This window comes from Zonotrichia leucophrys, chromosome 2 (genome assembly GCF_028769735.1).
Source record: "Zonotrichia leucophrys gambelii isolate GWCS_2022_RI chromosome 2, RI_Zleu_2.0, whole genome shotgun sequence".
In the NCBI taxonomy this organism is placed as follows: Eukaryota; Metazoa; Chordata; class Aves; order Passeriformes; family Passerellidae; genus Zonotrichia; species Zonotrichia leucophrys.
This window is the reverse complement of record NC_088171.1, coordinates 107,631,490-107,650,739: the sequence shown is the minus strand read 5'-3', so window position 1 is coordinate 107,650,739 and position 19,250 is coordinate 107,631,490. Positions and strand designations below refer to the sequence as shown.

Here is a 19,250-nt window from a genome sequence, read left to right as displayed (position 1 = left end):
CTAACCAAGATGCATATCTTGCAAACTGAGCTTAAAGCACAGGCTTATTAGCACAGACATGATCTTCAGTTTTCTTTAGTGAGTTCCCTTAAAACACAGGACACAAACACTCCCTGATTACTTCCTAAAACCAATCCAGACCTTGCACTTTGATCAGTCCTACCATACTTGTATACATAGCAGGGAAGATGCCACTGCTTCTGAAGCACCATGCCAGAGCTCCAGCTGGTAACACCATTAGCTGTATTCTCATGTAGCAGCTTTGGACTATATGTTAATAATAAAAACTCAGGGTGAACATCACTCAGACTAGCTTTAATAGCCTGTGTGCTTCAGCCTAATGCTTTTTTTAAGAGATCATTTCAGTTAAAATACTGAATGAATTTTATAGGGAAAAGTTTTTGCACTACTTTGGCAGTGAAACAATCCAAGTTTTTATCAAATGAGTTCAGACCATCAAGAGAAAGCAGTTTTAATTCACAATGTGACAAAGGCCCTAATGGTGGCTTCAGGGACTTAGGACCAATTCAAAACAGACATCCATAGTATTGGGACAGATAAGTAAAATCACTCAATCTGAACATCTTCTTATTTGAAAAGCACAGAAAACAAAACCAGCACACACACCCCTCTTGAAGAGTATTCTCTGGCAAGGTCGGATAAAGTTCACCTTTAGAAAACATTGTGTGGCCTCAATAACTCTTGAACAAGGGTTAGCCAGGAATTTGTCATTCTAAGGTGAAATGATATTTCTTGGAGGCTATCCTTTGACTGACTAGAGGCAGAAGCTAAAGTTATTAGAACATGAGTTAAGGTTGAGGTTAAGCAATACTCAAAAGACACAAGAAAATGTTAGGATGTTTTTCTTAAAACTATAGAGGCATCTTCTCCTTTGGGTTTCATTATATTTCTATGGCACAATTTTTCTGCAAACTTCCAGTGAGAGACCCAGACAGAAAAGGAGTCCAGCCTTGAGTCCAGCCACCTTCTACCCCTCCTTCCATTCGTGTGCCCTCATTGCTAGCAGTTCCAATGTGTGAGTGTGTTCAGGGAAAAGGAGACCCAACAGATTCTAAAACCAGCTCCGGTGCTTTATGTCTAACTAGACACAATAACTTCCCAACTAGACCTGTGCCCCAAATCCATCATGCTAAGAAAAGTGTTATATCCCAGGACTGTCAGAACAGTTAGATGTCCACAGCTACAATTTAAAGCTGAAGCCAACGGTGCCAGAACACTTCCCTCCTCCTTCCCTCTCAACCAGCAGCTGAGCAGCTCCAAGTGCACACTCGGGCTCTGTCAGGCTAACAGAGACCCTGAACTTCCAACAAGCGTGCCAATCAATCTTCATGGGATGATAATTGAGTGCTAACTGATCTTCACAAGTGCATTCCAGTTTCCTCTTCACAGTGACCACTACAGAGAAGCCTTTGCTGATGGCAGAGACAAGAATCCCACTGAAGCACAGTGGCTGCCACATATCTGCTGACAAAATCAGCACAACTAGCACCAGGAACACACATCACAAGCTATCGGTGCTGGAACCTGACATTTCCCCAGTGGAACTGTTTATGGAATCCCAGGAAGGACGCTTGCATCCCAGGTACAAGTGCATAGCATGCAGTTTCAGGAAATCATTTTTGCTTTTAATCTGACCACATACTCAAAACACTCAAGCAAAGAACAGGTAAACTTCTTTAATGTACATCTATCCATTTTTCTACATAGAGAAGTTTAATTTCTTTATAACCTGCCATTATCAGGTTACTATTTTCTTGATTATTTCCATGCACACAGTCTCTCTAGTGGGTACAAGGATACAAGAGTTAAATGCAAGCATACCTGTACTGTTCAGTACAAATTCTAACTTTTTGACTGTGACACCTAAGTTTGCATTAAGTCAAGCTTTGATCAAATATATAAAAACACTGTTGCACTTATTTCACTTAACCCAAAGAAATTACCACTATATTCCTTAGAAAAGTGCTCACTAAAGATTAATGGAATTTTCAGAAGCCATGGTAAGTTCATACTTTTTACTACTCTTTTTTCTTTGTTCAAACAAGCCTCAATCATTTTAAGTAAGGTGTCATGTACTTTGAGTAAGCTGTAGAAATCTACTAAGGTGATAAATTTAAAATATTACAGAATGTACACGAGGGTGTTTCTGATGAAAATCGACTTTCTTTCACTTTCAGCAATCCCTCCATAAAGTCCCTTTCCTGCACCACTTCCTTTAATGCTCTTTACATTTGAACATGTCACACTCAGAAATGAGCAGGAAAAACTCACCCAGCTGTTACAAGCCTCCAGTGATTTAAGTTTACTAGGACAAGGTGGAAAGCAGAACTCAGGAGTTCTGAGAGATAGACCACACAAAGTCAGGTTTGACATTTCTACTGGATATTCACTGCAAAAGAAGCCCAAGCAATGAAGATGCACCTCACATCTATAAATGTGCCTGCTGCCTGAAAAGTGAGTCTGTGGCACCCTCTGGTGTCTGACGGCCGCACTTGTCTCCTGAATCCCTCTAATTTACTCCATTTTATACAAGAGTCAAAGGGAAAACCAGAAAGACACTGAACCCAAACCTCTGTGCACCATCCCTGACAACTACCCAGGCCAGAACAATTCCAGCCAAGCCACAAAGTTGCATGTGCTTTGGAGAAAACCTCTTTTAAACAGAATAAATTCAAAACAAATATTTGAAGATGAAATATGTGATTATTTTTTTACAGAGTGCTCTGGCACATACTTTACAGAAACGAGTAGATCTGTTTACAAAAATATTGATTTTTCAAAAACAAGCTATTTCTTGACATGCCATGGTGCAATGCCCATGCTTAGCTAAAACAACACCTAGAAGGTTGGAATGCTTTGTGTTTTGCTGGGTTTTTTTCTGTTTGCTTGGGGGGCAGGAAATCACCAATCTTTCTACTGCTTATCTCAGGCAACTTAAAGCAGCGTGTTAAAGAGCAGACAAGGTCAAACTGCAGCTAATTAAGTACAGCTCAGTGAGTAGAATGTCCTCAAATCCTAACCTAGCCCAGTCACAGAATGGCAGAGGAGTCAGGCTCCATGACACACTGCAGTGAGAGGGCACAGTAAGGGTACTCTCATTAGTGACACATGTATAATCACATCAGTTACAAGACACTCTCTGCTTGTAACAATGTTCATCACAAAACCTGAAATCAGGCCATGGTGCCTCTCTCTGCCTCACACATGATCAGCAGTTGACTGATCGTAGGTAAGAAAGTTTGATTATAGCAGTGAATAGAAGAAACACCAAAGGTGTATCCAAAGACAAATTCTTCAGAGACAAGAGACTCTACAAAGAAAATTTAGGGCAAGTTAGAGATTTCCTATCTAAATTCTCATGGACTTATGCTACTTTGAAGATCACAATCCAAAAGCAAGAGAAATCTCTAGTGAATCACATTGTAAAAGCAATTTTTTTCCTATGCTACGAATCTAACAATTCATGATTTACAAAAATTCAAATTTACAAAAATTCAAATTGATGATTTACAAATGATTTACAAAAATTCAAATTTCTCATGTAAGACAGCCAATATATTCAATTTGGAAGATCACAGAAATTTTTTTCTTTTTTTGGTATGATTTGTTCATTGTTGCCTTTTTTATGACTATATTTATGAAGGGCTGTTTTTTTTAAACACCACTACCCAAAATAATATCCCACATTACATTCTAAAGTAGATTTCATAAGACCTTGAGGCAGATGAACAGAGCTATTGCTTCAAATATGAGCTTTTCATTTCAGCTTCTGGCAACCACTCTTTTTAAGTGTTCACTGTATATTGTATGCTACTGTAAACAGCAGCAGCTTTCTGTCTATACCAGTGCATTCAAAGCTGCAGCTTTCAACAGATGGTAAGTCAACTGGTCAACAAGTTAGAGGTGTCATCATGTCTGCTTTCTTCCCGTGGAAGAGCAAAGTCAAACTTGCCCTGAAGTGGTAAGATTAATAATGCTTATGGCAGTCTGTACCTCTGTTAAAACATCACACTTCATAGCTGCAAAAATAATTTCTGCCTTTGAAAAGTTAATCAGTTGCCAGCAATAAAAGCTTTAAGCACTCTTGCGATCCAAAGGCCTAGAGAACATGTCAGAAATCATGTAGTCAAAGACTTTCACCATACACACAGAAAAAAGGAGCTAATTAAAGATTCTGAAATGCAGCACAGAGCTTTAGACAGGTTACAAGCCAGTCCAAGTAGCAGTTCACTGCTATCAGACTACATGCAAAAAACAGAGGTTCTGACTGCTTTAATCCTGTTGAGAGACTTTACTACAAGATAACTAGATTAGTAATTGTACTCATAGGATGGAAAATGTTTTAGTGAAAAGCTGACACAAAACCCAACCTCACCAGGACAGTTTTCTTATACTAAGAATAATTAATATCTGTGTAGAAGTTTTAAGGTTACCTATTGCCCATGAGTATTGTGACATGAAAAACATATATCAGAAAAAAAGCTTCTGAAGAAAGTTGCTATTATTTGGGCTCCATTCCCATCTCTATACTTGCTTCTTCCTCTTGTTCCTTTTATACTTTAACTTCTTAAATTGTTCATTTTTACCTGAAGGATGTTGCTCCATTCTCTTTCATTTTCACTTTTTGAACAGGAGATGCTTGAAGCGACAGAATTTTATTTCTTGGCAAGGTAATTTGCTTCAGAATGGAACCTAAAACAAAACAAAGAGCATGCTGTAGTACAAAGAAAAACGCTAAAACAACTGTTTAGTTAGTTCATTATTCTAGGTAAGGTTACTCAGACTCAGTAACAACTAATTTGGTCCATCTGAAAACCAGACACTCTAGAATCTTCCATTCTGCAAGTTCTGTATGGCTCAAAGCCTCACACACTCCCAGCAAACACACTCCCTTCTGTGCTGACCAGGGAAACGTTTCAGTGAAAACTCACTGGCTGAGACAAACTCTTATTGTGCATCAACCTGAACCTGTTGAAGGAAAAAGCGAGGCCTCATGAAGTAACTCTCAAAATCATCAGCTTAGAGGAAGTTCACTGCAAGGAGCTCAGTCGCAGTACTTTAACAAGTACAAATATTTGACTGACGTGCTCTTAACAAGTGCCAGAAGTAGATGTGACATTGATTTTCTCATCAGAGCTCCAGACAGTAAAGATGTTCAACTTAATTCACAGAGCTGCTTGCTCCCGACAGACAGCCACCTTCTTGCACTCCTACAATCTACCAACAGCCTGCACTTATTTCTACACCTCAGCAGTCCTCCCCCTTCTCCATGAAACAGGTTCTTGCACTTTACCTGCGGGAAACTGGCTGCTTTGAACAAGTGTATTCAGTGGCATTTTCTTCTCAGCAGATGTCTGTAGGGTGAGCACTGAGGGCTGTGGGAGTGTGGATACTTGCTTGACAATGGCTCCCGATGGTTGCTGGACTACCTGGAAGTGGAATATCCAATATCAACAGTGAGAAGAGCTAAAAATACAGAGAAGTAAACAGCATCAATGTTTCCATTTAGCCAGAAGCTCCACTGGGCAGGTATGCTTGACTAGTTTTCAGTTTAAAGCAAACAGCATGCTCAGAAAAGACCTTTTTTTTCTAAACTTCATGTCAAGAAATCTTAACAAGTGGTAGTTAGCTTTAAGCTCATTCAGTGAGCTCTAACAGACACTTCACCCCTATTCTCTACTGATGACTCTATCTGACAAGTGTCACTAATTATCACACAAGCCATTACACTGAGAGGCTTTCCTCTATGTAAGTCTTGCTCAGCAGGCTGACCATTAAAGAGTGAGTCTGCCAGTAACTTCAAAAGGGTAGGTATCACAAACACCTAGTCAAAAAGGGAGAACACTAAAACAACTGAAGTCTTGCACAAAATACTGTACCTGCTAAGAATTAAAGGGTACATGCTATAAAATTACCGATGTGTTCTTGGAACTGCAACATCAGTTGTTAATTGAGACGCTGAGTTTCAAAGCGTTAAGCTAAAATACACTTCAACAGTTGCCAGGAACATGAAGCACTAAATAGCAACACCTATAGCAAGTAGAGCCTCTACACAAAGACATCAGTACACAGCTGAAGGGAAAAAAGGAAGGCAGTTCATAGTTTTGTTTAAAGAGACTCTTCAAAGACACAAAACCAGACAGCAGGATGTCACCACAACACAGACCTACAGGCACAGCCTTCCTCTACTAATCCTTCCTCTGCAGGGGCAGTTATTAAAATGCAAGAAAGTAATAAAATTGCAGCATCCCTAAAAATCTCACTTCTAAGCCTCCTAACTATCAGAATGTGGGCTGCAGCTTTGATACATGCTTAAAAAAAGTTCTTGATTACAGGCAGTAGAAAGATGTTACTTCACCAAAGCATAAAATCAACCTCTTCAGACTGAATCCTATTTTTTTAGCAGCAGAAAACTAACAAAGAAAATGTCAGGGTCAAGAACCCATTTTTCTCCTCTGCATCTTTCATTCTTACTTCAGAAACTCTAGAGGGTGCTTGCACAAGTGTAATTAAAGAATTGACATTTACAATACTTCAGAAATTAGGCTCTCCTGTCACCTAACTTCTCTGCTATTAAAAAATATCATCAACATAAGCATCATACATTCACAAAAAGATACTTTTTGTATCAAAGAGTCAGGATAACCTCTTGACCATCTCTGTATTGGTAGCACTAAGGCTTGGTGTAGCAGCAGTAATAGAATAACTGATCTGAAATTGGTATCTGAAAACCTGACAGACAGTTAACAATAAGATCTAGAGGAGGAAAGAACTACAGGAATACAGGGACAGACTGTGGACAGAGATGAGGCTCACATATACAGCACTCATGGAGCAGAACAGATGCTAAGGTTTGCTTCTATGTGTTTTTCCCAAAACTCAGTTTGATCTCTCAGAAAGGTCAGGCTTCCAAAACTGGAAGTCATGAATAATGTCAGCAGCATCTTTTGTGAGTTCAGGTAACTAATGAGGAGCCAAGCAGCTTGGACACACTACTCACAGGCTGCACTAGCACTAACACACACCTAGAGATCCTCCTTACCACCAGGAAGAAGGGTGCTTCATCCTCAGCACGCAAAAACACTGGAAGGTGCTAGCACAGGAGGAAACATAAGCATTCCAGACTGAGGTACAGCAGACAAAAGAACAGAGAGCAATGTTACCACAATGGTCCAAGTGGAGACTGGGATGTAAATCAAGTAACCAAGGAGGTTACATTGCCAAGAAACAGAGAGGATGTGCTGGCAGTAGAGCTCATTGTCTGTTTGCCCTTTTAGCTCTAGACTAACAAAAGCTGGAAGTCCTTGAGAGCTGCAATGGGAGAGAACAAGAATATTGGAAATTTCAACATGGATCCAATGCCAAAATGAAGCGTTACCAACATCAGTAATATCTGTGAGAATATCCTTTCTTCAGGTTAGCAGCAAGAAATAATAAAGAAAAGGGACTGTTCCTTTGTGCCCTGTTAAGCAGGCTGACATAGACATCAGAATAAAATTATTGATGGTCTTGAGTTAAAAAAACGCAACACAACATTCAGCTGACAATAAAGAGACAGCTGCCTGAAAGAGACTTTGATTAGCCTCACTGAACCTGTTTTACATTCATAATACAAAGTTTGGAGATCAGCAGAGGGATGCTGAGGTATCATCACACATAAGCAGTATTGCTTCATGAAGGAAGCCTCATTAATTGAAATGCAAGAGCAATAACCAGGACCAAAAAAAAAAATGGAGAAGATTGTTCATGAAAGCTCAGCTCCAAGGGGCCATGACACTAACAACTCACTAAGAACAAGCAGTTGCAACAGCATAAACACTTCACTCCTTGGTTCAATCATTAATAATCTCCAGGCAGTGTGTCTCACTGGTAACTGTGGGGACTACACCATAAACCCCTAGCTGGTTATACCTGACATGAAACTCTAATCTCACAGCAGCTTTCTCACCAATGGATGCCAGCATCGGGTAATGTAAATTTTCACTTACTGTGCTTCAACAAGAGACAAAGCAATACTAGAGCAACACATCTTTATTTCCAAGATGAAAAGTCTTTGTAAGCCAACAACCTTAAATGAGATGGTGTTGAGAAAATCCTTCAAAATATGCGACTTCCACAGCACAGGAGTGCAATCAATCCCAACAGTACTCCTGAAGAACAGGCCCCTCAGTGTCCACACAGAGTTTTGATAACAATGCTACAGAAATGAAAAGTTTTGTGTTGCACCACTCCAGTCACAAATTTGATATTAAAATACAGCAGTGCTGCACTCTTGAGCACCACCAATATTATAATGGAGCTGGCATATGAAAGTTCAAATTCTCTCAAGCACAAGAGGCCAAAATTAGAAAGGGGCATACAGAGGAAGTGCATGGCATCAGACATCCCTGTGGGCTGAAAAGGCAAAGAATTGCTGGCAGCATTGTACAGACAGATTTGCACAGCTGGCAGTGTGCTTCCTTTTTCAGCTGGCAGTAGGACCCTTCTGTTTAGGGAGAGCAGGTCCAGATTTGTTTTCTTATGGGAGAAAACAGACCCTCTGCCCTTTCAAGAGAAGGCACCAGGACAGCCATAGGAGATACAGCCACTTCTACTGACTTGCCCTTTGTGCTAGTAAGTTGTCTGAGCAAACACCAAGCTCCTGATATGGCCAAGCTGTGAAGTAGTCAACTCAGTCCTTCAACTGCATCTGAGAAGAGCAAGTATTTTAATCACTGTGCCTACCCAAATGAGGATAAAAACATGTTTTGTATGCAATTCAATATATGTAAGGCACAGCAAAGAAAGGCAATTGCAGCAGACTGCCACAGTGCAGCAGTGTAGAGGCAGAAGCCATTTCTTGAGTTCACCAATATCAAATTCAAGAAGTGTTTTGACTCCCCTGTGTGGAGCTAAGCTTCCTTGCCTATTTGTACAGATGGTCAACCTTTCCCCTGGATTACAAGCCTTGCTGTGTAGCCAACAAACTGCTCTCCTGCCCTTGTACTACCTAAGAAATTATCCTTTTCTTCTGGCTAGAATTTCAAACTTAGTCCTCAAAGACAATATGAGTACCAACTCCTCTTCCAATTTGACTGTAGCTACTACTAGCAAAGATGCCAGTGCATATGCTTAATAACTCTTCTTTGGAGTTTTGGGGTTGAGGGTATTTTGCCTCTTTTTGGTTTTTTTTTTGTTTTTTTTTTTCATTTAACAAATCCACTCAGAAAAAGGACTCCCCATCCAACCCACACAGTTTTAAGCAAGTCTGGAAAGGTGAAAAGCTCATGCTTACGCTACCATGAACTCTTTATCTAGAATGCAGGATTCTTGTATTATATCTACCTTATTCCCTTTGAAAGGAAAGGAACTAAAAAGGCAAAACATTTTAGGGGTCTGAACACTGTTAAATCAAGTATACACAATATCCAAGCTAAAAAGAAAACTCACACAGCAGATGTCCTACCATACCTGTGAAAAGCAAATCTAGTTTCACAGGAAGTCTAATGGTTTTCCCACTTTTTAAAGAAAACTAATCTTTATAAGGAATTCCTTTGCAAGGATTGAGTTCTTTATCTGCCAGAGGGAGACTGATTCTCTCAAAATACTTGCAAGCATTACTTACAGGTAGACCAGCTGGACACCATGCTACTTGGTATCTTAAACCCCTATAAGCCAAACCTAATTTATTTCACAAAGTTGCTCTTTGGGGTATACCTGTGATCCACAGTTTCTTGGTATTTAATATTAATATTAGCAAGAAGTTAACCTGTGCCAAGAATAAAACACATTAACACATTGCTTTTGAGGGTATTGTTTTAATAAGACAGTTATTCCTCCTGGAATTTGTTATCTAATGAGGCCTGATAGAAAAAGCTCACTTTTGGACGACTTCGTAATTAACATGTCTTAGTAAATGTGGAGGTCAGAACTCGGCTCAGAAAAGCTCCTTGAGGTAGTTCACGCATTTCTGATAACATATCACTGAACAATATCAAGCCACCTGTGCCTGCCAGGTAGCCAGGGCAGGAACTACCAGGGGAGAGAGACTGGCATCCCTGGTGGTTAGCTGAGGCACAGCCCTAACAGGGCATCCAAGAGCAATTAATGTAAGAATCTCGTCAGCAGTTTCTGCCTCTGACACTTGCATTTCCTACCTTTTCTTCAAGGTGCCAACCTAGCCTGGCAGTGGGCCTAGGGAGGGCTAGACCTTGTATCCCTCTGCCTCTCAAAATGGGTGTTCAGTCTGGTGAAATGGTGGTCTTACAAGAGACCAAGCTGACAGCTTGGCTTTAGAATCACCTTTCCAGCAAGGGCTCAGCATTTCTAAACTATCACAAACATAACTGATGGACTCAAGACAGACTAACTTCACATATAAAAAGAAAAAACAAAAGAAGAACCAGAGATCCAAACTGGTATCCCCTTTATTAAATGGCAAAAATCAAAGTAAAGGAGGCTGGTTATTACAGAGAAGCAGAGAATCCACCTTACCAGCTGCTTCACTTTAACCACCTGCGGAGCGCCCGCTGACCGCGCCACGATGGAGCTGGGCTGCGAGATTTTAATGCCAATTGGGGTTCCCATGACTGGTTTCAGAGGCTGCAGAGGGGTTGCTGCTGAAGATGCCACTGTAGAGACCAGCACTGGCTTTGCAGCCTGCAGAGAGGACGCTGGCACGGCAGAGGTGAGGACTGACTTGCCAGGCTGGACGGCGGTCAGCCCCGATGATGCCACGGTGAGGACGGAAGCTGCGGGCCCCAGAGCCACTGTCCCCGTGGCAGGGGAAGGAACAGCCTTCACAGCCTGCAGAGGAGCTGCTGCTGATGTGCTGGCAAGGACTGGTGTGACAACTACAGGGGCTGTGACCGCTGCAGGTGAGGGTTTTACAGCTGGAAGAGCAGTTGTTGCTACAGCCGAGGTTGCTGCTCCTGTGGAAGGAGCTGGTGCTGCAGAGGGACAAGTGGAAACTTCTTCTTGGGTTGGAGCTGTCTGCTCCATACACTGCTGGATAAAGCTCTGAGGATCAGGCATCAGTTGCCGTAAGGCAAGCACGCTTTTCTAAAAGAAAAAGTGAAAAAACACTGGATGTAGTAGCAGCAGAGTTTTCCACAAAAATAATACATTTCTAACTGAATCCTCTTCCTCATTTTCCAATTAAATCTTTCATGAGACAATAAATGGCAAACAAGTTTTGCTAGATTTCAATAATCATTCACTTAAATTGATGACAATCTTGTTCAGTGAAGATGACAAGAAACACCAACACCAGCTGAGCAAAGGTCAACCATCACCACAGCTACACTACACACAGTAATCCCATCTATGGGGAAACTCACATATAACTTTGTTCTTCTGTTTAGATTTTTCAATTTGGTATTTATGTTTCAGAGTAAGATGATTTAAACTGCTTTATTACCTCAAAGAGTTTTGTTTTGCCAAAAACCCCTGCTACATTGGAACAGCTGTGTTTATTTCATGGAGCCTGACAGGGAGCTACGAATTATCCAATAAAGTCAGGAACAAGCTCTGAAGAAAAGAACACTTTTATACCAATACAGCTGTATCTACACTAGGGGGGGATACCACTTTAATAATGTCTGTAGAGCTGCAGCAACACAACCTCAGCCAGCTACTCCTCTGCAAAAGGAGAACAAAAGTAAAGGAATCTGGCAACATCTCGTTTTTACTACAGCTGTGCTTGAGAAGGTTAATGGACAGAATAATCTTCAAACTCTCTACAGACTTTTCTCCTTCACTGTTTATAATCTGCAATGGCTCTGAACCAGGGGAAATCAGTTCTGCAGCTACCTGTATATTCTTGAAAACCCTTGTATATTTTCCTCCTCTCTTAACAGTTGCTGAAGTTTCTAAGAGCTCCTAACACAGTGCTGCCACTTTGGACTTCATGCAAAAGGTGCATGTCTCACATGCTAGCGTACCAAGTAATCACAGTTTGCACAACTGGGTCTTTTGCAGCCCATCTGTTTTTTAAAATTCACTTCTTTTTCTTTTAAAAAGCTGCTTAGCTCCTGATGCAATTTTTGTACCAAAAGTATCCAGCAGACTTGAAAATCAAACAGGTTTCACAGCCAAAGCCACTGTACTTTTTCCACCTCTTGGAACAGACAAAACCAAACACATGCACAACTTCATCAAAAACCTGCAGCTCAAAGATAAGAGCTGGCTCCAGAGAGACCTCCCTAAAATTCCACTTCACTAGCTAAAAGTGGATTGGCAAAAAGCCGTATCACATTTCTTTACAGACTCAAGCTGCAAACATTTCCCCCACAAACAAGGCCAACACTGATCCTCTTAGCACCTTCGAGAAGTGCTCCTGAAGTCATCCTCCATTTGGCACTCAGTCCTGTCACAGCTGCTCACAGTTACAGATCAACCTAATTGTGTGTATCAGCCACACATCCTTACAGTGTTTCAGGAAAAGGCAATCTGGGTGCAAGATGTTTTAAAGGATTGGCAACACTGCAAAGTCAGCTAACTCTGACCATGTCTGAACAACACTTCTGAAGTCACAGTATATCTTTGTTCATGTAGCACACAACAGGGAGAGAGCACCATGCCAAGGATTATGTGGTGTGGACACTGCCCAGATCAGAGAAGCCTAGATGATGCCAGTACCTGGCAGTGCACTGCGCAAGAAACACACAAGGGCTTTGCTGTCACAGGGCAGGGTTTGACCCACACTGATGAACCCAACTTAACCCCTGCAGAATTGCCTTGAGTTCTCTGCATCAAGTGTAGCAGCTCTTCACATCGTTGGATGGCTTCTTGTAAGAGCTGAGCTCTTCTGTGAGTGCCAGTCTCACTGACCTTGTACTCACAGCCTGGTCCTTCTGCAGCCAGAGCCACACTGCATGCAGAAAACCCATTCTCAGAGCTGTTTATTTTTCTGGCTTTTGTACAGCCATTTAAGAAGCCTCCACGAAATTAAGCAGGTAATAAATGACCAATCTTAAAATTTTATGTGTCATAGAATCATCAAGGATGGAAGAGACCTTATACCTTTAAGACCATCAAGTCCAACCATCAGCCCAGCACTACCACTGTATCCCCTAAACCACTAAATCTCATCACCTAGCACCAGATCCAGATCCTATTAAACACCTAAGGGATGACGACTGCACCACCCCCCTGGGCAACCCATTCCAACGCCTGACGATCCTAACAGTGATTTATTTTTTTTTTTCTAATATCAAATCTGAATCTCTCATCTCAGCCCAAGGTCCTGCAGAGAAGACTGCACTCTTTCTGACTCATGGCAAACTTGCTAGCAAGGCATTTAAAAGTTGCCATTGTAAGGAAAATTTTTATCCCAGATTTCAGTAGATGAGCATCAGCCATCTAGAGCAATAGGAACATTATCACATGCATCATTATATGGCCTGTCCCATACCAAGGAAAAGGGCAAACCAGAAAAACTCTGTCCCAGCTATAGCACTTAACTATTCTTCCTTTATTCACCATCATGACTATAATGAACGTACAGGTCTAACAAACCTAAGAGTATGGTGTACATTGGAATTTAGTAAATTTAACATAGTTTTCCATGTTTTCACTGAGATTTAAAGCTTGCTATATAATTAATTTTTATTTTGTTAATACCATTCTATAATATGATTAAAAGTCTCAAGGAAGCATTTTTTCCTTTATATTATTATTTGCTTGAACAGAAGTAGAGTTCCTGGGATTCTTTTCCTAAGCTACAGTAGTCTTGTCAGACCCTTTCTGGAGCAAGGGCTAGAGGTTTTTCCTTCCTCCAGCTAAACATAAGCAAGCAGAAGATGAATAGCTTTATGCAGATTCTTTGATCTTTAACATGGCATAAGCTTGTGCATTGCCACTGTTGTTAGCCTCTGAGTTAGAACTCAGAATTGCTACAATTTTGATGAGAAAGTAGGAGGTCATCTTAACACAGCTGCTCTACTGTAGATTAGATGCACAGCTTCCAACACACCAGTCTCCACTAACACCTAGAGGGCAATTATTTGCATTAGGAACACAGCGAAAATTACTCCTCAAAAACTGCTCTTCCCCTTAAGAATGTCTTTCCAAGCACAACAGTCGCAGAGGTATCCTAAGCACCATTCTTCAACTGACCTGAAAAAATCTGAATGCCCCAACTCTCTTCTCTTTTGGTCCTCCTCCCTTCCCTCTTTAAATACTACATATCCATGATCAGACACTTACCTTGAGGAAAGGAACTAAATATGGTTGTGGAGATGACTTAAGCTCTGTGTACAACTTCTTTGTAAATTCTTCTGGTTCAATTTTTGCTTCCTAAGAGGAAAATAAAATTATAATTTTAAGTTATAACTGAATTCACCTCAAGACGTACCAAAAGATCATGGAAACTTATATTACTGTGGCATTGTTCAATTTCAGTACTCAAATGCTTTTTTCCTGCCTTATTTAAAAAAGAAGAAAAAAGGGGAGTCAGGATAGAATAATGTTGTAATGTTCATATAGTATTACCCAAGTTGTTTATGCTTTCTTCAGCTACAGGCAGTTAACACACTTAGGCATAGGTGTTCACACCCAGTCACTGAAGTGAAGGGATAGAAAAAACTTTATAAGCAGCACTGATCCTTTTGAGTATCTCACTGTTATGCAGATATATTTTAAATCAACTACTAGTATTTCTTTCAGTAAAGGTAGTTTATCTGCATAAAAATAAACTTAGAGACATCGAAGACTAATACTTAGCAGTTTTTGTAAGACAATTGCAGACTAATGCATACACAGCATAAGAGAACATTTAACAGAGCCTTTCCAAAGCAGTCAAAACATTTCTGCATACCCTCACAGTAACAGTCCTCTGAATTGCAGAGCACTGGTTCCTTTCTTAATGCTTTCCAGTCTGTCCCAACACAAACACCTGACTCAAGGGCTTGGGAGCGTTAGGAAGCTGGAGTAAACTTCTGAGACCCCTCACTTGTTCAGAGGGTTAAGCCCCAGACTCTGCAGCCCTTCCTCAGCATCCCAGCATCATCAAGAACATTACCTCCTCCAAAAAGGTATAAACACACAAAGGGAACACCAATCTGCATTTCTGCTGAGAAATTACTCCTCTCACCCACATCCACCTCTGGAGAAACTGTTCCACGTTGCTAGATAAACAGGACAGGGATTTTAGAGACTGTGTTTTTGCAGACAAACAGAGCTTCCAGCAGCTCTCCCATTTAGCCACTTGATCTGTTGGCTGTTAGATCTCACCGAGATGCAAACATAGGTCACCGAGGTCTCACTGATATAGATGCAAGTGGTTTGGCACACTAAGGCTCACTGCATACAGGGTGCTGGACACCCACTTCATGAAACGCCGCCTTAAGCATCATTCTGCTGCCCAGCTGCAATTTACTCATTTTCTCATACACACAAAACTTTATTTTGCATTTAAATCATACACATACTGAATAGCAGAATTTTAAACTACTACAAAAAGCAAACAACTGAGCAGTTAACAACATATTAATGTATCTTAATAACTGCTCTTTAAAAAGAAACCAAACCAAAAAACAACACGTACTGTAAGTACAAGAAAGAACAACTCAATTTTTCCCACAGAAGGAAGGTGTACAGTCCAGTAGGGACAGAGGCTAAGGAATCAAATTTTTGCAAGGCTGCATTCTTCAAACAATCTGCTCTCTGAAATTACACCTGTCTACATCACACCTTCCCAGACTGAAAAGCCCTTTGGTACCACTAGCAAAGCCACCCCCCTCCACCAGCACACAGCCTTCTGCTAGGGTGGAACAACAACACAGCAGCAGTGGTCAAATGCCATGACAAGAAGTGGCAGGAGAAATCGTTACCAGGAAAACCCAGCTGTGCTGGGATACAGCACGAAGCACCATACGGAAGCCACCTGCAAGGAGAGATCTTGGCAGCCACCACACTGCTTGCTCCATCCTACTGTTTTAAACTATTGATAATGTCATTCCTGTGCCACTGCTCAGTTCTGTCTTGGAGTAAAGCAGTAGTATGGACTTAGCGCTGCACTGCAACCTCCACATCAGATTCTTGCTACTGAGGACTCAAAACTACACTAACATGAAAAAAATAAACCCAGAAGCTCTGTTAACACTACCAGCTCCTCCTGCTGTCGGTTACCTGTGTGCATAAAGTGAAAAAGAAATGTGAGAGGGGAAATAACACAGCATGGGGTTCAGTTTTAAAAAGTAAGACTTATAATATACAACTTAATAAGGGTCAGATGCATTCAGCCACAAATCCAACTCCTGAGCTGTTAAAAAAAAAAAAGAGGCACAAAATAACAGGAACAAAACTCTGATAAAGTAAATGTAAAAAATCCATAGACAAATGATGCAGACTTTGTTTTGAAAAAAAAAAAGTCTCACCAGTAGGTTTTGCACCAGATTCTTCACATTCTGACCCATCTCAGGGGCTTGAGGTCCGCTAGACGCCAGTTTTACTAGCGTAGCAAGAAAATTCTTGCATTTCTTCACATTCTCTAGCATCTCCTAGTGTGGAAATAAACAGAAGACTGTTAGATGTTGCACTGTCTCTTCAACCTCTGATGAACATACAGAATGTTAATTTTTAATTAAAAACTTTTTTTTTTCCTTACTGTAGAAGTGCTGGTCTGTGCTACTGTTGTGCCCTCTGCTTTCACAGAGACTGCCTTTTGGGAGATAGCTTGTGCAGGTGGTCCTGTAACTGGAAGTTTTACAGGTGTTCCAGTACTCAAAGGCTTTACAGCAGTAACTGTAGTAACACTAGCTGTTGCAGCTGCTGGCTGAAGAGAAAAATTAACACTTTTTAACCAAGGAACAACGTGACAAACATACTGGATTCTGCTAGCATACAAAGCAGCAACTTCCCTGGATTCTGCTAGCATATAAGGTAGCAGCTTCCCTCCACACTGCTATCCGAAGCACAAAGAAACAATTCTTCTCCTTGTTTTTAGAGTTCAGATTAATTTGTTTTGGGAGGCTCTATTTAATATAGTAAGTGACAGCCACAGCAATAATTCTATTTATAAATCAAGGGTGGAGGGAAGAAATTACAGAGACACATCCAGACCAAAGCACTGCCTACAACTTTGAAGGAAGAGAGGAAGGTAAAATTTGTCTTGAAGAAACCGATATATTAACTTTGCCAGGCTCCTACAGTCTAAGACTAATGGATTTTGGACAGTGCTAAGCCAGGTGATACTGCTCTGAAGACAAACAGAACCATAAGTCATTATTTATCTTCCAGTCTTGCCCTGAAGCTCCTCTCCCAGTTGCAACACCCCTTGCTTTTCCTATCACACACAGGGTAGGCAAAAAGACATCATGACAACTTTGGAAGGATGCAAGTGCCAGCAGAAGCAGCCAGCTCAGCAAATGGACCTAACAGGTTCTTCCTGCTTTTTCCTCGTGGGCAGCAATTTGGATCTCCTTCTCCTCTGCCCTGACAGAAACTCTCACAAAATCCAGTTATTTTGAGACCTCTTTTTAAAAGCTCATTATAATTTACCAACAGATTCAGAAGCTCCAGCAACAGGAGAGTAATTAAGGTTTAGGAAAAAATACCTCCCTTCTTTGCAAACTAGGCTAAACCTAAAACCCACTAAACTATTTCTACCTCAGATTTTAAAGAGAACAAACAAACAAACCATACCCAAAACACCAACACAGTTCATTTGATACAACAGAATACAACACAATTAAAACAATCTGCCCATGCAAAAAAAACCACAACTTTTGATTTCTCAACTTAAAATCTGAAAAGCCAGAGGGAACCCGCAGGCAGAGTTCCAGGTTAACATTTGAAACTTGGAACTTTATTTGAAATAAAGTTGGCTGTCATCTTTCCTCCAAGCCTGTGAAGAGGAAGGGAAAGTCTGGTTTTGTAGTTCAAATTTTAGGTTCAGATCTGCACTATGTAATGGCTTTCACTGACTCCTAACACATTTAAGCACCCCAGCTTAGTTGAACAGGCACAACTAACACTGGCAAATTGCATCAATCATAAGAGAGTTAGACAGGAGTCTAACCTACCCTACCATGGATAAAACAAAAACTAATCAAAAGTGGGACAGACATCACACAGAACAGCAGTCTTTCAGGATAGGGAAATTAATGAACAAACATTTAAAGCTAAAGCAAAACCATAACGCTTTTGTCATAGATTTACAATTTTTTCTTTTCTGGGTAGTGTCCTGTCCTCCCCAAGCTGCTGCCAGCTTGACATGAGAGCAGCAGGCAGCTACCAGAAAGCTTTCTAGCTCAGGCTCCCACTGTTGGTAACACTTTAATAGCTCTCTGCAGGATCTTTGCCACCACCACTGCCTCTTCCAAGGATGAGGCTCAACAGCTCTGAGACCACAGGGAGGCAAACTGGGCACAAGAATCCCACAAACAGATGGGCAGGAGGAAGACGGAAGGGGACACTGCGCAGATCTGCCAAGTTGCAATGCCCTGGGCTTTTAAAAGTCGAAAACAGGAGCTGATCTCTTGCAAATTCCAGCATGCTTACACATCAAGACTAGAAGAGCATTTTATCAGCTGAGGGAGGAAACAACAGGAAGTCTGCTGGACCCTTTTCCCAGGAAAATGAATATATGGGAATTAATTTCTGTCATCTGCCGTCAACCCTTTTCGCTACCGACAATTCTCATTCTCACTTTGAGCAACAGAGAAACGGTCACCACGAAAAAAAATGGCATTAATCCTGCATATTTTGAAGTCATTTCAAGAGAAGAAGTGCTCTGCATCTAAATGAAAGTGCCCCAGCATGATGCTAATTAGACACTTTGCAGCTTTGTTATGCCATCTGGGAAACAGGTAAAAAATAACAATGTGCAGGTAATTTGGTCTAACCTCAGAGCTTAAACATTCAGGAGTGTCAGAAAAGGGAAATATTTTCGCTGATGAGAAGAATAATCCTGCAGTCAGTACCTACAGGGAGTGTTCCAAGTTGGATTTCACACGAGACTGAAGACGCAGAACCAAGCCAAGTATTATTTCCTCTCCACTCTCCACCACTTTCTGTGGTGACATCATACTTCCAGACCAACACTCCTCTCCTGTGACCTCCAAAAATTATCAAGACTAAGATCAGGAAGTTATTTTAAGACTGATGAATGAATTGCTGCCAAGGAAATCAGACTCAAGGGCTCTGCCATCCTTTCCTCAGATGCTTCCACCAACCTTTTGCAACGGCTCCCTTTGCAGCACTCTTCTCTTGTCCACACCAGGGTGAGGAGCAACATGACCACATGA

General features: G+C 41.1%; 1 protein-coding gene across 3 annotated transcripts in view; it reads right to left on the bottom strand.

The window, feature by feature from the left end:
* Nucleotides 1–19,250, bottom strand: part of TAF4B (TATA-box binding protein associated factor 4b) — a 72,281-nt gene that overhangs the window by 34,005 nt on the left and 19,026 nt on the right. For all 3 annotated transcript variants that reach the window (XM_064706005.1, XM_064706006.1, XM_064706003.1), the window contains 6 exons: nucleotides 16,610–16,777; nucleotides 16,380–16,502; nucleotides 14,209–14,298; nucleotides 10,495–11,061; nucleotides 5,315–5,450; nucleotides 4,608–4,713 (listed from right to left, as the gene is read on the bottom strand). In XM_064706005.1, the coding sequence (XP_064562075.1) occupies nucleotides 4,608–4,713; nucleotides 5,315–5,450; nucleotides 10,495–11,061; nucleotides 14,209–14,298; nucleotides 16,380–16,502; nucleotides 16,610–16,777 (1,190 nt within the window). The remainder of the gene's footprint in view (nucleotides 1–4,607; nucleotides 4,714–5,314; nucleotides 5,451–10,494; nucleotides 11,062–14,208; nucleotides 14,299–16,379; nucleotides 16,503–16,609; nucleotides 16,778–19,250) is intronic.